Source organism: Rattus rattus, chromosome 14 (genome assembly GCF_011064425.1).
Source record: "Rattus rattus isolate New Zealand chromosome 14, Rrattus_CSIRO_v1, whole genome shotgun sequence".
In the NCBI taxonomy this organism is placed as follows: Eukaryota; Metazoa; Chordata; class Mammalia; order Rodentia; family Muridae; genus Rattus; species Rattus rattus.
In genome coordinates this window covers 66058074-66076040 of record NC_046167.1, presented here as the reverse complement: position 1 = coordinate 66076040, position 17967 = coordinate 66058074, and the positions used below count along the sequence as shown (strand labels likewise).

Below are 17967 nucleotides of genomic sequence, written 5' to 3'. Positions count from 1 at the left end.
AGCCCATGACAATAACCATTTTTGACACACAATTAGTTTAGTATGTTGGCCACTTACTATTAAGGAAATAGGGTAGTTAAATGCTTATGACCAAAACGGTTAAAGGACTGGAAACAAGGTTGACACATTGATGCTATGACCATTTATTAAGGGTATTTGCAAGAGTCTACTTATTTAGCAGTTTGGCATAACCAATTCTTCATGATATGTAGTTAAAGTATACTTCTGCTCATTAACAAAAATCTTAGAGATTGGAAAACAACTCAAAGTACCATAGTTCCTCTAGAACAAAACAGGAAACTAAAAATGTCACTCAATTGGAGAAAATTAAATATTTATACTTGAAGGAGCATGGTACAAAGCACAAGTGCCTAGAAACTAAATAACTTAGACTGAGCCGTTCATCACCTCACACATGCTGAACATTTACTTACACTGAAAGCAGAATTCTTCCCTTATCAGTACCAATGAGTCTCAACAGAACCCTAAGTACAGTGAATAATGACCTTACCTATGCAGTCGCTGCCTTTGTATTACTGTGACAGGAGAGTGTCGTGACTGTCTAAAGCACACTGCACTGTACATTCTTTGCATAAGATCTTTTGTTAAGCTAATTTTCAATGTCAGAAATACCTAATATTTCAAAAGGTGGCTGGAAAGTCCTTTGTAGCTCCCTTTTAAAAGCAGACCAATATAATTCAAAGAAGAATTGTTCAAAGACTTTTTAAAACAAAAGTATATTTCTAGTCTATCAACTGAAGTTTCTTGGCAGAATAGGCATCCTAAAGACCCTGACACCATGTTTATGAAAGTCTTTAGTGAAAGAATCACTTTTGCCATGTTCAGACTTTATCATATTATAAAGTAACGTGCTATGTACCAAAATGATCGAGATTCTGTGCAGTTTTCCAGTGGACCTGCCTATGGGAAACTTACAACTATGTAAAATATTAGACGCTGTAAAAGTCACTTTAAAAATAAAGGGCTTTCAATTCTGACAAGATTTTTGCTAAATTTCAAGTGTGCTACCCACTCAGAAATGGTTTTGTAGTGCGAAAACATCCACTGAGCATGTGTGCACACGTGTATTCGCTATTAAGGGATTGAGTCTTGTGTTGCTGACGAATGTGCACAGGTCTAAAATATCAAAATATATCTGAATCTGAGTTTCGAATACCCAGTGAAAAGAAATCTATGTAGTATAAAATAGCCTAGAAGCATCATGCCAAAATTCAAATCGCTGTATCACAAAAGAATTGTAAATTTTAAGGACAGACCCAGATTGGAACTGTAAAAATATTAAGGCTCATTGGTAAAGGTACTGATAAACTGTCACAGAAGAGCACATGGCTTTCTAAGTTTGCGAGTGACTCCTGCTGGGTTACTTGCTTTCACGGTCTATGAAAAGTAACCTGCCAACCAGAATGTCCAGTCTGAGGGGAGCCCCAACCAGAGCCAAGGTCTTAGTCATATACTGTGCCACCTTCTGAAACCCACAGGACTTAGCACTATTTGGACATATGGAAAATACAACATAAGTGCCTAGAAGGGTTTTGAGGGTCAATGACTGCAGAAGAGTGCAATGGGTTTACATTTTCCTATCACCACAGAAACATTTCAGTTTTACTATACAGAGTCCCTCTCTTGCAAAAGTTACGTTTAACTTATGTTTCAAACTTCCATTTGGGATACAGAACATTAGGTCTGTACAAGTTCTTTTTAAAAGGCTGCAATCTTGCTCGCTTCTCGAACACCACTCAAATATGCTCCAGTAACAGTTTGTGGGAAATGCCTGTTTGTTGCCTGTGGGAAAGAAAAAGAATCTATCAGATTGTGTATAAAGCATTTAGATGACATCAAAAGGTTATGTAAAGGACTTTTTCTAGTCCACCTGAAAAAAAGACTTATGTGTAGCCTTTGAGTCTCTGCTTTTTGCTGTGCTTGCCAAAGTTCCTTTTACAACATGCCAAGAACTGTAGTATTCATGAATACGGTCTAGAACCGGTGGGGAGGAAGCAGACCACATAAGCCTCAGAAAGGTATAGAAGAGCGACAGAATCACTACCCAAGACTGCCATTTCTAAAAGCAAGCAGATGGCAAATACACGACCACTACACCCCACTTGTAAAAAGTCACAGACGACACAACCGAACTTTCTGGTAAATGACTTGTAGTCCCAAACTCTAATGTATGTAATATGACTGCGGGTATAGATGTGAAACAGCTTCGGTGATGTTGGAATAGAGGATGGAAGCTAACAAAAGGCAGACCAGTGCCGCCATTCCTTGGGGAATCCCTAAGGCTTGAGTAGGGGAAGCAGCCACAGAAAAGAAGAGCTTGGGTCCAGGTAATAAATGCTGCTCCCCCTCTCATTGATAAAGTACATAAGCATGAAGAACTGTACTTGATTCTCAGGACTCAATGCAGCTTGGTATAGTGGCACCCACATGTACCTAACTCTAGGAAGATGGGTCCCCAGGATATTTTCTGCAGAGCTAGCCTAGTCTACATTGTAAACTCCAGGCATATGAAACCCTGTCTCAAAAATAAGGTGGGCAAACTCCAAGGGACTGGCACTTGAAGTTGAGTTCTGGCACACATCCCTCAAATATGCCTATATCCCCAACAAAAATATTAGGTGTCATGTTAAATAAAAAGTATTCATAATTATCAATGAGGTTTCTCCCATCCAGAATGCTTCAGAAGCCCTACTACAACAGCAAAGGTTCCCACGCAGTGCTGTCCTGCTAGAGCTGTCAAAAGACTTCAACACTGCTTCAACCAGCAAGGAAAACAAAACTTTTCAAAGGCCTAAGTAACCAATCAGACAAGGGTGAAGTCAGAATGGGATGGCAAAAACAAACCAAGAAAACGCTCATTTCAGAATGGGAAGGTTGCCAAACATCTCTCAGGAGGACTAAAAAGAATAAAATGTGGGAGAGAGTGATGAGAAGTAAATTCTGGGACTGAAAGGCTGTTAAGTCAGCATTAGATCCTACTGTAATCTCACGTCAGTGAGCAGCAGTACAAAGACTCCAGGGTTTCAGATTAATAGGCCAGCTAAGAGGGGGAGATCTGAACTGTGAACTGAAGATGATTGAAGGATAAGGGAGACAGACACCAGCTACGGATAAACATTACATTGTACAGTATAGTCCAAAACTTAAAGTATTGATTCATACTTGTGATCTCTTTCCAGAGTCGGGCAGGATTGTTAAAATCCAGCCTGGACTACAGAGCGGGAGGGAACTGGACTTTTAAGAGCACGGATACCAACTAGTATAATAGTTGCATTAAAAGAATGGTGCAGAGGGGCTGGAGAGATGGCTCAGGTTAAGAGCATTGCTCTTCCAGAGATCCTGAGTTCAGTTCTCAGCAATCACATGGTGGCTCACAACCGTCTACAGTGGTGCCCTCTTCTAGTGAAGGTGTACACGCAAGCAGAAAGCTGTTTACAGAATAAATCAAAAATGGTGAAGAGAGATTAAACGGGCTATACTTTTACAATAAAGCAAGCTGAATTTATTATTAAATCATACAATGTCAATACAAATACAGTACAGGAAGATAAGTCTATGAGAAAGGTCTGTGCACAGGAAGCCAGTCACTTAAAAGTTGTTGCTATTAAGAGTATAAAGCAGGCTTACAAAATGGAGAGGGCTCTGCCATTTACTGTCACAATGCCTTTCAGCAAACCTGATTTGGGTTTTAAGACAGCTGATATCATTTTAACTGTAAACAAAAAAGTGGAATTGGACTTTGTGCCAAGATATGTACCTCGCCAGCAAAGTAGACAGTTCCTTGTATTTCTTCAGCAATAATGTCATAGGCCTCGCCACTTCCGAAGGTCTTCACAAAGCTATAGGCCATCTGGATCCATGGCTCTGTGCTCCACCGTGTGACAAAATACTTTGTGGGATCTGGGATCTCCTTTATGTGCAAACAAACAAATTGTTAAAGAGGAACTTGGATAACCCACAATCCAATTAGAAACAAACATCTTGCCCTTGTAGGCCTGTGCTCACTGTGGTAGCTTCCTGAGCAGAAAGTACATTTGTCCCTTCCCCCTCCTCACATTCTGTACAGTAACTCACTACCAATGGCTGCCGGTCCCCATGGCCTGGCTCATGTGAAAAGGTAGAGCGGAATCGGCCCGGAGCAGACAGGAAGAGTGGTCTATCACAATGCTGCAGTTTGGAATTTTCAGAAGTTTTCCACAAGACCACAATAAAAGGATATATTTTAGTCGCTAAACTTCATTTTGTCTGTAGGCCTCTGGCAAGTTTTAACATGAGAATTACTTCCCTATAAACAATAGTTCCAAACAACTAAAAAAAAACCAGTCCGGGTAAAAGCCCAAGCTGATGAAACTGCCTCGTTAGATCCTCTTTACAGAGAGCTGGCCGACAGCTAAATCGGCCTTGACATAGGTTAGCTTTCAAGTTCCTCTGCTTCTATTTCCACTCTTAGTTAGAAAAGGCAGGGCAAGGCTACTTCCACATCTCCAAAGAACAGAAAATCAGGTACTTTTTGAGCCCCTTGTAGGAGAGACTTGTGTATGTGGTGCACTAGAAATTTTTAGAAAGCGGCCCTCTTTAAAAGGAGTGTTGACTGCCGGGTGAGAAAGCTCAGCGCGGACGGGCACTTCTGCCAAAGCCTGATGACCTAAGTGATCTCTAGAACGGAGTAGAAGGAAGTTGTCTCTGGTGTGCACAGCACAAGCTCATTTATATACATAGATGCTTCTTAAAAGGCTGTTGTAGTCAAAGCTGTTAAAACGGCTTGGGAAAGCACAGGAGTGATTAAAAGCATGGCCTTTTACAGTCTGAGGGAAGGAGAATAAGTGGAAATGATCCGAGGAGGGAAGAGGGGGAAGAGAGGCGAAGACAAAGCCGTCCAAAGACTGAAGGTCGAGTACTAGCCCATCAGACTTGAGCTTTCAGCGGGACCTGCATCTGTCTTAGAAAACAGAAGGGGAAGGCGTCTGAGGCTCCCAAGAGCGGCTACAGCAGGAGCCCACGGAGGCAACTGCTGGGCCCCTTGGGTTGGCGGAACTAAGTCTCAGCACGCACTCGTGCTGGGGCAGCCCTGATACGAAATCGGGCAGTCGGGGGGAGAAAGGGAAACTTCCAGGAAAAACGGTGTGGCTTCCTGCCTTGATCCCTCTGTGTTCCCTTAGCGCAGATGGCTTCCGGCCCCACCTGCTCAGATCACATCCACACTAAACACTTCCTGGCTTTCAGGAGGGCTCTCCTCACCTGCTCCTTGAACAGCTCCCGAAGGACGCCCAGGCACTGCTGCAGCACCTGCTTGTCATCCATGGTCCTGAGGGATGCCACTGCCTCCCCTGTGATCACCGACATCAGTACACTCTGCTGCTTTGGCCAGCGCACGGGGGAAAGCACAGGACACCTGCTGTAAACACTCAGCTCCGTAGACAGGGGCCGCATTCTCCTACGCTAACTCCACGACATTCCATTGTCCCTTATCTTCACTTGCCCCCATCAAGTCTCCTCACGCACACTACTCACCCCCAACACACTCTCCCGCCCCCTTCTGGAAAGGAGGAAACATTCATGAGGTAGCATGACGAATCCAAGGTTCCCTTGGCTATTGATGAAGTTTTGAGAAGCAACAGAAAGGTTGAGAAAGTCTGCAGGAATAATTAAACCTTCCCATAGCTTCCACACGAAACCCCCTTAAGACGTGTCCCCAGAGGGAGGAGGAGGAGGAGGAGGAGGAAGCAGCAGCCATGTTCTTGTGTTGGCAGCACAGTTGTAGGGCATTCACACAGCTTTCTACTCCCAGGGCTCTCCTCGACCTCTCTCACACAGCTCCCCGCAGCCGTCCTCACCGGGACCTCCTATATCCAGCCTTCTAGCTTAGTAGAGACAACAGTTAACAAGTCTGGTCCACTCCTGCTGAGCTTACCCGAGCAGTTCACTTTCAACCTGAAATAGGCTCTCACAAGCACCGAGTTGTACCCCAGGACAGAACTGGTACCTCTGAGAAAGCAGGGCAAGGACTAGGGCTCCTCCACGGGAAATGTCCCTGTCAGGGCACCCTCCCTACACTCCAGGGATCTCCACAACTTCCAATCTCCTGAGCATGACCCGTAACGGCAGCCCTAACCTCCAAGCAGGGGATCCAAACCATGCCACAGGTTACCTGGGGGCCCATGTCATAGAACACAGCGAAGAGCCCTCGTTGGCTGGCACTGGGAGGAACGTGGCCAAAAAAGTCAGCGCCTTGAACTTTACTGTCCCAAAATCTATATGGAAACTGCAAGGCGATCTGGAAAGCAAGCAGAGAAATGGCTGAGTACACTCATCAGTCACGGCCATCTCTAAGTGCAGCCTAGCGTGGCTACTCAGAAACAATTCCACTAGGTTCAAAACCGTCCGTTCTCCCCACCTAGTCCTCAGAGCTGCTTGCTTACCCATACGCTACATGCCACTCAAGAGGCTGTTCAGTGTTTGTGGCATTGCTAAAGGAGACCAAAGAGGATGGGAAAAAAAAACCAAACAAACCAAAAATCCAAACACTGGACTCCCTGGGATGGACGGAGTCAGGACAGGCATAGAAGCAGAACCAACCGAGAACAACTTCAGCAAAGCCTAACTCAGATAAGCAGGTTCATTCCCCTGCTGGGCACGGTAGGCAGACTGAGCATCTCAGCACTGGATAGGCAGAGGCAGGAAAATGGGGGCTTCAAATCTACCCCGAGGCCATATAGTCTGAAAGCAGTCTAGAGTACAGAAGACCCTGAGTGTTAGAGAGAACTGATAGGAGCTCCTAAAGTCAAAATGGAATTTAACTGGCCTTTTTTATCCAAATTACATCAGAAAGTTTTTAAAATAGGGTCGAACTCTTTCTTAATGTCGTTTCCCCCCTTTTTAAGGGGCTGAACTGGGTATCTGACAACTCATACACATACAGTACACCCTTCTGGCTCCCTATTAGCCTAGTTGCACAACGGTTATTATCCAAACAAAACTATCAGCCAGCACTGGTCTCGGAATTCTGAGGCTAAGGGGAAACTTGGGTCACCTTTTCAATGATGCCTGCCCCCAAGCTGTTGATGGCCTTCATCTTTTTCTCTGACAACGGTGGGTTAAACTGGATGGCACCTCTCTGTAGCATGGCCAATGGCACGGTGACTAATACCTGTGGGAAACAATGAACAAGTAACACATAGCAGACGCAGAAACTACCCACACTCGTCACACCCCACTCTGTGGCCTGTGATCTGTGTGGGACCACACAGGCTGTTCCTGCACATGTGGACGTAGAGTCTACACGGGAATGCACATTCAGACCCCCTGGTGGCGGGTGAGAACTGGGCCAGGAGGGCAGCAGACTCCCTGAAAAGCAGGGCTACATGTGGAAATGCCCGGCCACATGGCAGAGACACTTGTGTTGCCAGCACTCCAGAGATGGAGACACAATGATCATGCCAGCCTGGACTACATAACAAGTTCTAGGTCAATCAGATATATGGTGAGATCCTGTCCACCAAAAATGAACACAGACAGGGAGGGAGGGAGGGCCATCGTCATCAGAGCTTATTCTGACATTCTCGACACCATCCCTGTCACCAGCCTATCACGTAAAGGAAATGCCTGCCTTTACTAATCTCAGATTCAGAGAAGTACTTAGAACTAGGAGGCCATGCTATGCTCTACAACTGACAAAACACATCACAAGGTATTAGGGTTGTAACTACAAATCCACACTTTGCCTCAAGGGGTTCCAAGTGGTTCAAAGGGTCAAACTGAACTCTTTAAGACTGGGTGTAGCAGCACAGACCCATAATACTAGCACTTAGATGGTTAAGGCCAGCCAACCCTACAAAACAAGGACCTATGAGGACAGCGGGGAGGAGGGAGGAGGGATCCACAAGGCCACATCATAACCAAGCCGTCAAGGGTAAGTGCTGTGTCTCATTTTACTGTTCAGAATCATGGCTCGATCGAGAAGTTATTACTCCTGCTGCCAGCATCAGCCACCCCACACAGAGAGACTCGCACCAGCGAACAGGTGACTCTGGCCTTGCCTTCTGGCTCCTGAGACCTCTGCTCTCCCTGCTGCAGCAGCAGGAGGGCCTTGACCACTGTGTTGTCAACAGAGGCAGCAGCAGTGAGGCAAAGCCAGGTGGGCCACACTGCCCAGGCGTGTGTACAACTAGTTGGGAAAACCTTAGTGGCAGGGGTGCTCTGTGGGGAGAGGGAAGGAGGGAATCTACCTGCCTTTCAGGATCTCGGGATCAGAAGGTGGGATACAGCTCGACTCTAAACTGTCCTGTCTACTCATCTTCAAGTACTTCGTATGCTTAGACGGTGCTCGACTGGTTCAGCTTTACGAGCAACACTCAACTGCTGAGCGGACCTGCTTCACCGGAAACCAGCAAGTTTCTCGGCAGACGCCAAGGGCGAAGCTTGCCCACAGGCCCTCAGCAGCACAGGGCTCCACCACAGCAGGGGACTAGCACCTACCTTTTGTGCAGAATGCATCACGCCATCTGTCGTGGTCACCTGCACTTCATCTCCAGTGTAATCTATGCTCTGCACCTGTTCAAGAAAAACATTTTGAAACAGCGTGAGGGCCTGAACCTTTTCTACGCCCATGGTCCGCATGTGCACCTCTGAGGCTATGAGGACCAGAGTGCTGGGCGTGTACCACTCTCCTGTGGTGACAGCTGGACGCAAAGCTTATAAACCTGTCAGGATAACAGAGTATCCTTTATTACAGCACAAAGACAGACGAGTCCTCTGTACGGCCTTAAGATGCCGCCGTAAGCCCACTGGGATGAAGGACGGAAGTATCAGATTAGGACTACAGAGGTTGTGAGCTCCTTGAACAGTGTATTAGCCAACTGTACCCAGGCTGCTCGGGGCATTCAGACCTCAGGCGCTAATTAACCGGGTGGATGCTGTGCTTTTAAGACTGCAGCTGTACCCTCAAAGTGTTGGGAGATACTGGCCGACTGTCCAAACACACACCTATGTCCTAAGAACCACATGCCCAAAACTACGGCCTCCCCAAACAGCACAGCCTCCCCAAACTGGAGTCTCCCGCCCATCCGTACTCACTGGAGACTTGAGTCGAATGTCTAGCCCTTCAGCCAGTTTCTCAACGATAGTGGAGTAGCCTGGAGTTAGGAGGGTATGGTCACCAGCAAACTGGGCAAAGAATTCATTGTGATCCCAGGAGCGAGCAGACACCTGGGAAACGACATGAGGCATTTGGAAGCCACGATGTAAGTCCTGACGCTGCCCCTGAGGACACTAGAAGAGGCTTCAGGTGGGGGAGAAACCACCCAAGGCATCTATGACCAAGGAAGCTCAGTGGACACCACTGTCTGGGGAAGGCAAACTATGTGACACACAGAGGGTCTAGACAGACCTGGTGGCCCATGACCTCTGGAATTTGACACCTGGAAAACTGAGGCATTGCCCTAAAGTCCAGGCAAGCGTAGGCCACGGAATAAGACCATTTCAAAATAAGTAACAGTGAATAGCACCTGAGGAAGTGTCTGAGATTGCCCTCTGTCCTATGCATGCACATGTACACACATGACACGTGTCGGGGGAGGAAGGGTTAAACGGTCTGAGCATAGGTACCACTCTATTTTTTAACATTTATTTTATGTATCAGCGACTCTGAGAAAAGCAAATTTTATAGAGATCAAGCTGCACTTGACCAGCTCCATAGGAAAACACACCAACTTTTTCTCTTCAACGAGGCAGGAGGTGGGCAGAGGCCAAGACCCAGCACAGTTGGGGAAAAGGGTTCAAGTCAAATTGTAATGCAGAGTGGCAATGAGGCAGGGCTGTCCTTGACATCCACACCTCTTCTATGTGGGGCAGAAGGGTGCTAGACTCACAGCTGCTTAGATGAGTTAGGGATGACACTTAATTCTACAGGACAGGACCGCCAGGCCGCGTTGTTCTGGTTTCTTGGAGCAGAGTTTTTAGCAACATGGCTCCACTAAAGTGACTCCCAAAGCCACTGCACAGGACAGGATAGGGTGAGGAGGGACCAACAAGGGAAGAGATTATTGCCTCCTTTCTCTGACCCAGTCCAGCAGCTCTCCCTTCTTGATCCTATGGACTGAGCGTCCTTACAGGCCACCGGTGAGGTGGTACACGCCTGTCACCCTGTCACCTGGGAGGCTGAGAATGAGGAGCTTGAGTTCAGGACCAGCTTGGGCTACAGAGCAAAGCCACCATCCAGGTGTGGTGCGTGCCTGTGACCCCAGCAGCATGGGAGGTGGTGGCAGGAGGAGTTGGAGCCACAAAGCAAGTTCAAGGTCAGCCTGGGCTACAAGCACAGGGCCAGGAAGATGGCTCGTGAGTGGAAGTGTTTGCTGCATAGGACATGACCTGAATTTGATCAGAATTGCATGCAGTGAAAGCAGAGGACCGCTCTGGAAAGCTCTTTATTAATCAGTACATGTATGTGGTGGCTCCAGCGACTGTATGTGCACACACACAGAAACAGACAAGGGACAGACTCAGAATTAAAAGGAAAAAAAAAAAAAACTATGGAATTAATAATATGGTGAAGCCACGGTTATCAGAGGTCTGGGCAACAGAACCTTTCTGTCTTGGTCCCAAACAGTCTAAGTTCCATCTTTATACATACAACACACACTCAGTTAGAAGCATTCCCTTGTGAGTGCACAGATGTAGAGGCCAGGGGTAGACACTGGGTACCTCCATCTGCCTCGCTGCCTTAGTTTTGAGACAAGGTCTCTCCCTGGACCTAGCGCTCACCAGATGGCTACCGCTCAGTGGCCCTCACAGATCCTCCTGACTGCCCCTTCAGCACTGAGAGCACCAGTACACACCACCACGTCGCACGTTCTCATGGGTGCCGGGGATCCGAACTCGGAAACTCATGCTCGTGCTCCCTGGACGAGCCAGCTCCCCAGCTGCTCGGGCCCCACTGGCTCACCTGGTGCAGGCTGCTGCCACATGCATACTCCAGGTTACTCAGGTGGAACTGCAGCACCTGTCCCTCCAGCTCGCTGAACTGGATGCCAGACTCCTTCACGAAGGCTCGGTAGATCTCCTCTATCTTTTCTGTGGTAGGAACGGATCAGAGCAGAAAGGTCAGCGGAGAAGCAAACTCCTGTCCAATCCTTTAATCCTGCTTTCCCCCCCAACAGAGCCCAAAACTTCCATTCTTCTCGAGCAAACTCGGGAGTAAGTAATACGTAATAAACTCCTGATGGGGCCGGGGAGTCCTCAGCTCGTGGACGCCTATCTTGATGGTAAAAGCTACAGAGGAAGCTGTAACTTAGGACTTGTGGAGTTCCTGTTTAGCTAACTGTTTGCCCTCTGTTCATGAAGTGGAGAAGTGTCTCCACAAGCACACACAGGACTGCCATTCCTTTTCTGCTGACTGCTATGGCCCGGAAGTTCCTGCAACTACAGAAGTCTGTTAGTTAGGCTTCGTTCTCTTCTGTGGCCCTCCGCCTGGGTCAGTCATCTCAATACCAATAATGATTTCCTGTCGCAACAATTAAGTTCTAAAAGCTGAGCTGGGCAGGCACCCGGCAGCCTCACCCGAGGAGCAAGTACGACCTGCCCACTCTGAGGCTTGGCCGCACAGCTCGTGATCCTTTCAGGATAAATTTTACCCACACGGTACTTGCTTCTCCAGCAATTTAAATACACCCTCCGGTGCCTGGCCCTCGTGCCGTATGATCTAGTGCTAGCCGGCTGCTGCCTCAGCCTCCCAAGTGCTGGATTACAGGCGTGTGCTTCCGTACTGGCTATTTGTTTTGTAGACCGTGTAATCTTTCCCACTCTCAACCTCAGCACCCATTGCTACAGAATTCCTGAGCCTTTATTCTGACTGTCTTAACTAGGCAGTAACCTCGGGTGGTGCTCATTAGGTGTCCAAGGGCCCTGGCTTACGCCTAATTCCAAGCATCTTAGCACATTCGGCTCCTGATTAGGGACAACAATCACCCACATCCGTCCCAGACTCCGGGTGTCTATGGCTGCTGGGCAGCTCTGACTTGACACAGCACTGAGCGGCTGTTCTGTTGATCTGTTTTCAGAGCTGGAAAATGGACTCAGTGCCTTGAAGCAGGGTAGACAAGTGATCTCCTAAGCTCCAGACTGAACCCTGGGTTTCTGACACAAGGTATTTATTAATTCTATATAGCCTGGTGGGGTGTTAAGGGGGGAAGGGGGCTGGAACTCCACATCCCAACTCCGCCTCCACACCTTTTAGACCAGCTCACCTTTTGTTTCTTTGCCAACTCCCAATTCTCACTAAAATGGTCTAATTCTTACACTAATTTGTAATACTGAGATCCCCAGGGACCCTGGGTTTGCACCAGGTTTCAGCCCCAGAGTCTTGATGTCTCTGAAGTGGCCCACTCCTGCTGACAGCAGCTACATTCCTGTCACGGTTTGGAACGGAGAGACTCACCGCTGTTACAGCCCAGCAGTCTAGGAGGGGCTAGAATTTTCTGTGTAAGTGATATTTTAAAGCTTTAGTGCATATCCCTTCTGAAATGACCTCTAGCCCCAAGCACACACACTCCCACACGAGCGCACACACACACACACACACACGCGCGCGCGCGCGCGCACACACACACACACACACACCAGCTATGTACTGAGATTGTACACAACTGACATGCTGACAGGTAGAACACAACCATAACTTCATACAGACATATGTATACATTAGCAAAATTTTAAAATAAATTAAGCTTAAACAATTACTTAGAAATTATTCTTGGGTCTCCTTAAACTTTTTAAAAAGCAAGGCCAAGAGAAAAAGCTGCATCAGCAAGTGAGTAGCTAAGAAAAACAAAAACAAAGAGAACCCAGCCAGTGTCTATCATATAGCTATGAACACCAAGAAGAGAGCTGAGGGTGATGATGCTCACCTCAAATCCCAGCACTCTGGAGTCTGAGGCAGGAGGATTCCAAGTTCAAGGCTAGCCTGGACTAGACAGCGAGTCTCTGTCTCCAAAGAAAAAAGTAAAATTTGGAGAATTCTCAGGTCAGCCTAACAGTTTCAATTCCAAGAGGTTGATCAATTGGTCCACACTACACATTTCAGTGGGCCGCTGCCTGGAGGTATCTCTGGGAATTCTGTCAGGCTCTGTCTGCCATACTTTCAATGATAGGGCCGGGTCTCTCAGAGGGGTCAGAGAAGGGAGGAACACGCCTGTGTGCACGTTCATTTTAACTGTCAACTTGACACAAAGTAGCATTTCTTGGGCCTGGATGTGATTCTGAGATGATGTCTGTCAGGATGCTCTGTGAGGGACTATCTCAGTTGCTTTGATGTGGGAAGACAAAGGCCTGAACGTGGGCAACGCCATCACTGGGTTTTGGTCCCGGAGTGTTATTCAAGTAGGGAAGCCAAGGTGAGCAGGTAGCGTGCATGCATCTGGCTGTGGACGTGAGGTGACTTTCCTGCGGTGATAACCTGTAACCTAAGCTAAATAAGCCCTTTGTTGCTAAGCTGCTTTCCCCAAAGTATACCACAGCAACGCAATGAGACTTTAAACACCCACTACTGAAACGAAGCACGTTATCGACTGAAGAACCCGGAACACGTTTGTCAAAATACATGGGTAAAGAAATGAACATACTAGAGAGTTCAAACATTCACACTTCAAAAAAATACTCTGCCTCCAAGAACTACAAATAAAAAATGCAGATCACAAAAGTTCAGATTGCATATAAACAGAAACGTAAGAGGCAGCGCAGAGCGTCCCAGCGGGGATCTTTGTGGAAATAGGTCACCGTAAGGAGCGAAGTGCTTGAGGGTTGGGAGTGCCCACTCAAGGACCACAGTCAAAGTTCTGACTTTATATGCTTATTTTAAAACACATTAATCAAAATTACACTAAAAAACAACAAACAAACAAACAAAAAAAAAAAAACCCCAAAACTTAACCTACTACAACTGAAGCCAAAGAAAGGAAAGAAATCCTGATATGCAGAGACCTTCAGAAAAGTATGTATGGGGCTAAGGACCATATACAAGGAGGGCTTACCACAGGTTTCCATAAAAGTAAGTTTCTCTGGGAGATTGAAAAGTAAATGTTTAGATAATTTAGTTAAACAATGCACTACTCAAAGGGTGTGTGTGTGTGTGTGTGTGTGGGGAAAGTAAACGTTTAGACAATTTAGTTAAACAATGCACTACTCAAAGTAAGGTGGGTGTGCGTGTGCGTGTGTGTGTGCGTGTGTGTGTGCGTGTGTGTGTGCGTGTGTGTGTGTGTGTGTGTGTCCCAGCCAGTGCATGCTCACGCCAGCAGCGACAGACCCCGGGAAGGCACTGCCCACCTCTGAGAAAATCTGCAGAGTCCAGCCAGAGGGATGCCGTAAGGAGCGGCCCTCTTGCAGACACTGCGAGGAAGCCATCACACCGCCGTACCCCCCATACCTCCTAACGGGACATCTTGGAGCAGAGTCTTATCCTTTCTCCACTCAGAGACAACATCCAAGAGAGCATTAAAATGAAAATCCATGCGCTTGTCAATAGTGGGGTCAGTTATCCGTCCACCTTCCTGAATTAAGTCACATCTCTCTCCCAACTTATGCATGCTGATGCCAAGCTTCAAAACAACAAGAAGAACAGGGTGAGTCTTTCCTGGGGAAAAACACCTACAACTCTAAGCTGAAGTTACACAGCGCTCTCGTGACCACTCTAACTCAAAACCAAGGCTTGCTATGCCTGCTGGGGGTGACAGCCAAGCGGAGCAGTAGGAAAGAGATAAGGTGACAACAGCTTCCAGCCATACACTCTTAAGCTTTAAGCTCATGCTTCCGGTGCTGTGGGCTGCCCGTCCCTACTGAACATTCTGCCTCTACTTCAGAACTTCATGCAAATGAACATTCACGCTCAGAGAAGCCGGAACCTTTAGGGGGGAAAATAATCACCTGTGACCTACCAGGTTGGCAAGATAACAAGACAGGATGCTAGGTGACTGCCTTTCAGAGAAATACCGTACTTTCAAAGTATTCCTTATGCCCCAGTGTCACGTGTACATTACCTTGTGTAGTATTTGGGGCCCGCCTACACTAAGGAACTGACTAGTATGAAAGACAAACTTACCTAAGAATCCCACATCGTCACCTGCTACATCTACCAACCCTAGGCTTCATTATAAACCAATTAAGTAACCTATGAATGACCCACAGTTAAAAATGAAAGATCTTGGGGAGGGCTTTTAAATGCCTAATAGAAAAGGCATACTTATAACCATTCTTTCTTACTTTGCAAGAGAGTATGAAGGAAGTTATGTTTACTGTCCACGCTGGAAGCTTAATAGACCCCACTCCAACCCTAACACTCAGGACCTCACGCATGCTAGCAGGTGCTTTACACGCGGGGCCACACCCCCAGCTCCTTATTAACACTCTATGCAAACACAGATAAGTTTTATTTTCCTTGTCTACAAGTTTTCAAGATACTCACTTGCTCACACATCAGTGCTACTGGGTTATTAATACAGCCATTGACAATCTGGGGTCCTCTTCCTACTACCACGCCTTTAAAGGACTTGTCATCCCAGACACGGCCTCCAATTCGGTCTTTGGCTTCCAGGACAGTCACCTACAAAGGTAATTGGGGGATGTAAACAGAACATCAGACCAGATGCAGAATTACAATAATGTTGAACAGAGGTCTCAATCGGCTCCTTGCTTAGACACTAACAAACCTCTAACAGAGCCGACTCTAAGTACTGAGAAGCCCGGGTGCACACTCAACCCAGCCGAGGCTCTAGCAACAAGGAGGTGGGTGGCCTGCAGGATGGATACCGTCTGCCACGCCTCTCAAAACAGCTAAGATTCAGCGAATGAGCCAGGCTGGGGGCTCATGCCGGAAATATCCCAGCACTCTGGGAGTTGAGGCAGGAGGACTGTCATGAGTTGGAAGCTACCATGGGCTACATAGAGAGTTCTAGGCCAGCCTGGGCTACAGAGTGAGACTCAGACCCTGTCTCAAAGAGACAAAACAGTATTTGATGAAAGAGTACATTCACCATTGGAAGCATTAACTATACACCATGTGACCACTGGGAATCAAACCCAGGTCCCCTAGAGGAGCATACTACGGCCCTAGCCCTTGGGCCAACTCCCCACCCCCTGCACAGGCTGGTTTTATGATGTTTGTGTAAGGTGGGTATATTTGTGTGTGTTTACACGTGCGAGCAGGTGTACTTGACCCTAGTCTTTGAGGTAGGCTATCTCTCACTGAACCCGAGCTCTCCCTTTCACCTAACTGGCTGGCCAGCCATCTCCTACATCTACTGTCTTCACTCCCTCAGCATGCTGGGATTATGGACACATGCCACCACATCTAGCTTTTGTGTGAGTGCAAGAAACCTGAACTCAAGTCTTCATGGTTGCACGTTAAACGAATCATACATGAAGCCATCTCCCAAGTCCCTAGAAATGACATCCCGTGTAACTCATGAATGGTGGCATATGCTTGTAAACCTAGCACTCAGGAGATTGAGGCCAAAAGATCAAATGTGAGGCCATTTTGGATTACATGGGAATTCCATTTCCAACAAATGGAATCATGTTTCAAACAAGAACTATGTTCCAGAGCTGAATTTTCCATGAACCATCTATTGCTAGGACAAAGTACAAAGCTGGCTGAATCCAGTGAGCACCACACCCATCTCCAAGTTACTAATGCCAGTGAGACGCGGAACTGTGTTGGGTGCAGGCAGGTGTGACCCCAGGATTCCCAGTGCCCTGGGCTGTAGTCAGTGCAATTGGAGAACTCCTTGCTGCAGGATTGGCCACTGGCCCTGGATCTTCAGGTGCACCCTCTGAATGTTCTCTCCCAGTCAACCTCTGCTCAGCTTCCTCAGAGAGCTCTACCTCTAACCTTTTTTTTTTTTTTTTTTTTTTTTTTTCCGGAGCTGGGGACCCGAACCCAGGGCCTTGCGCTCGCTAGGCAAGCGCTCTACCGCTGAGCTAAATCCCCAACCCCTACCTCTAACCTTTTAAATGGGAATAGATGATCTCTCCTAGGCTAGCTTGCTCATGTGAGAGTGTAACAAATCCTCTGGGCATTCTCCTCCAGACATGACTAGGGAGGTACAGCTTGTGGCTCCACCCCTCCACCTCCTTCTGAATTTAACAGTGAGCCACTTGTTTTTCCATGGGCTGAACATTAAAGGGGGTCTCCCCAGACTTTGAATAGTAATAGCCTTCCCTGTAATATAATCTTTAAGTTTCCCAAGTAAAAAGCAACGAGAGACATTGACCCTAACATCTAATGCTGAAATAACACACTTTGTGTAGTTCACAGAAGGGATTCCCTACCACAAACACTTCCGCTAACCCAACGGACTTTCCTGCTTTGCCAGGAGTATAATGTGATCCACAACTAGAGTCCTCTATCTACCCAGAAGAAAAAAATCTTTTAGGCATAGCTATTGAACACTTCTAACAACCTGAGACATGACTTTGAATCCTTACTGCCAAGAAGGTACTGTTTGAATTCTTTAGGCCAGACAGGAAAAGTAAAAGGACTGAGCCTTGAGTTATACTTAACCTGCCTCTGCCAGCATTCGGGAGGCAGAGGCAGGAGGATCTCCGAGTTTGAGGCCAGCCTGGTCTATAAAGGGACAGCCAAGGATTCAGAGAGATACCCTAACTTAAACAAAGACAAAACACCAAACAAACAAAAAAATCAAAACTGTACTTAACTTTGCCTTCAATGAAAAGCAAAGTCCTTACAAAGTTTTAAACAGAAGAAATGGGTCCAACTTAGCAAATCAGGGAAAGCTAAGGGGAAGGTTCCTGATTTGATACACATTAGATACCAAATTCTGAGACAGCGTCTCACTCTCTATATGGGCCTTGTCTGGCCTCCAGCTCAAGCTCGGCCTGCCTCTGTCCCTGACGCTGGGATTACAGATGTGCACACCACACCCAGCCGCACCACCCCTCCCT

At 47.1% G+C, this 17967-nt stretch overlaps 1 protein-coding gene across 1 annotated transcript in view; it reads right to left on the bottom strand.

The window, feature by feature from the left end:
• Positions 1-119: 119 nt before the first annotated feature.
• Positions 120-17967, bottom strand: part of Kdm1b (lysine demethylase 1B) — a 39339-nt gene continuing 21491 nt past the window's right edge. Inside the window, exons 12-21 of the mRNA XM_032884483.1 lie at positions 15470-15607; positions 14435-14606; positions 10961-11088; positions 9094-9225; positions 8497-8571; positions 7052-7168; positions 6170-6295; positions 5260-5379; positions 3779-3931; positions 120-1803 (exon numbers count right to left, since the gene is read on the bottom strand). Coding sequence (XP_032740374.1) covers positions 1720-1803; positions 3779-3931; positions 5260-5379; positions 6170-6295; positions 7052-7168; positions 8497-8571; positions 9094-9225; positions 10961-11088; positions 14435-14606; positions 15470-15607 — 1245 coding nt within the window. The 3' untranslated portion in view covers positions 120-1719. The remainder of the gene's footprint in view (positions 1804-3778; positions 3932-5259; positions 5380-6169; positions 6296-7051; positions 7169-8496; positions 8572-9093; positions 9226-10960; positions 11089-14434; positions 14607-15469; positions 15608-17967) is intronic.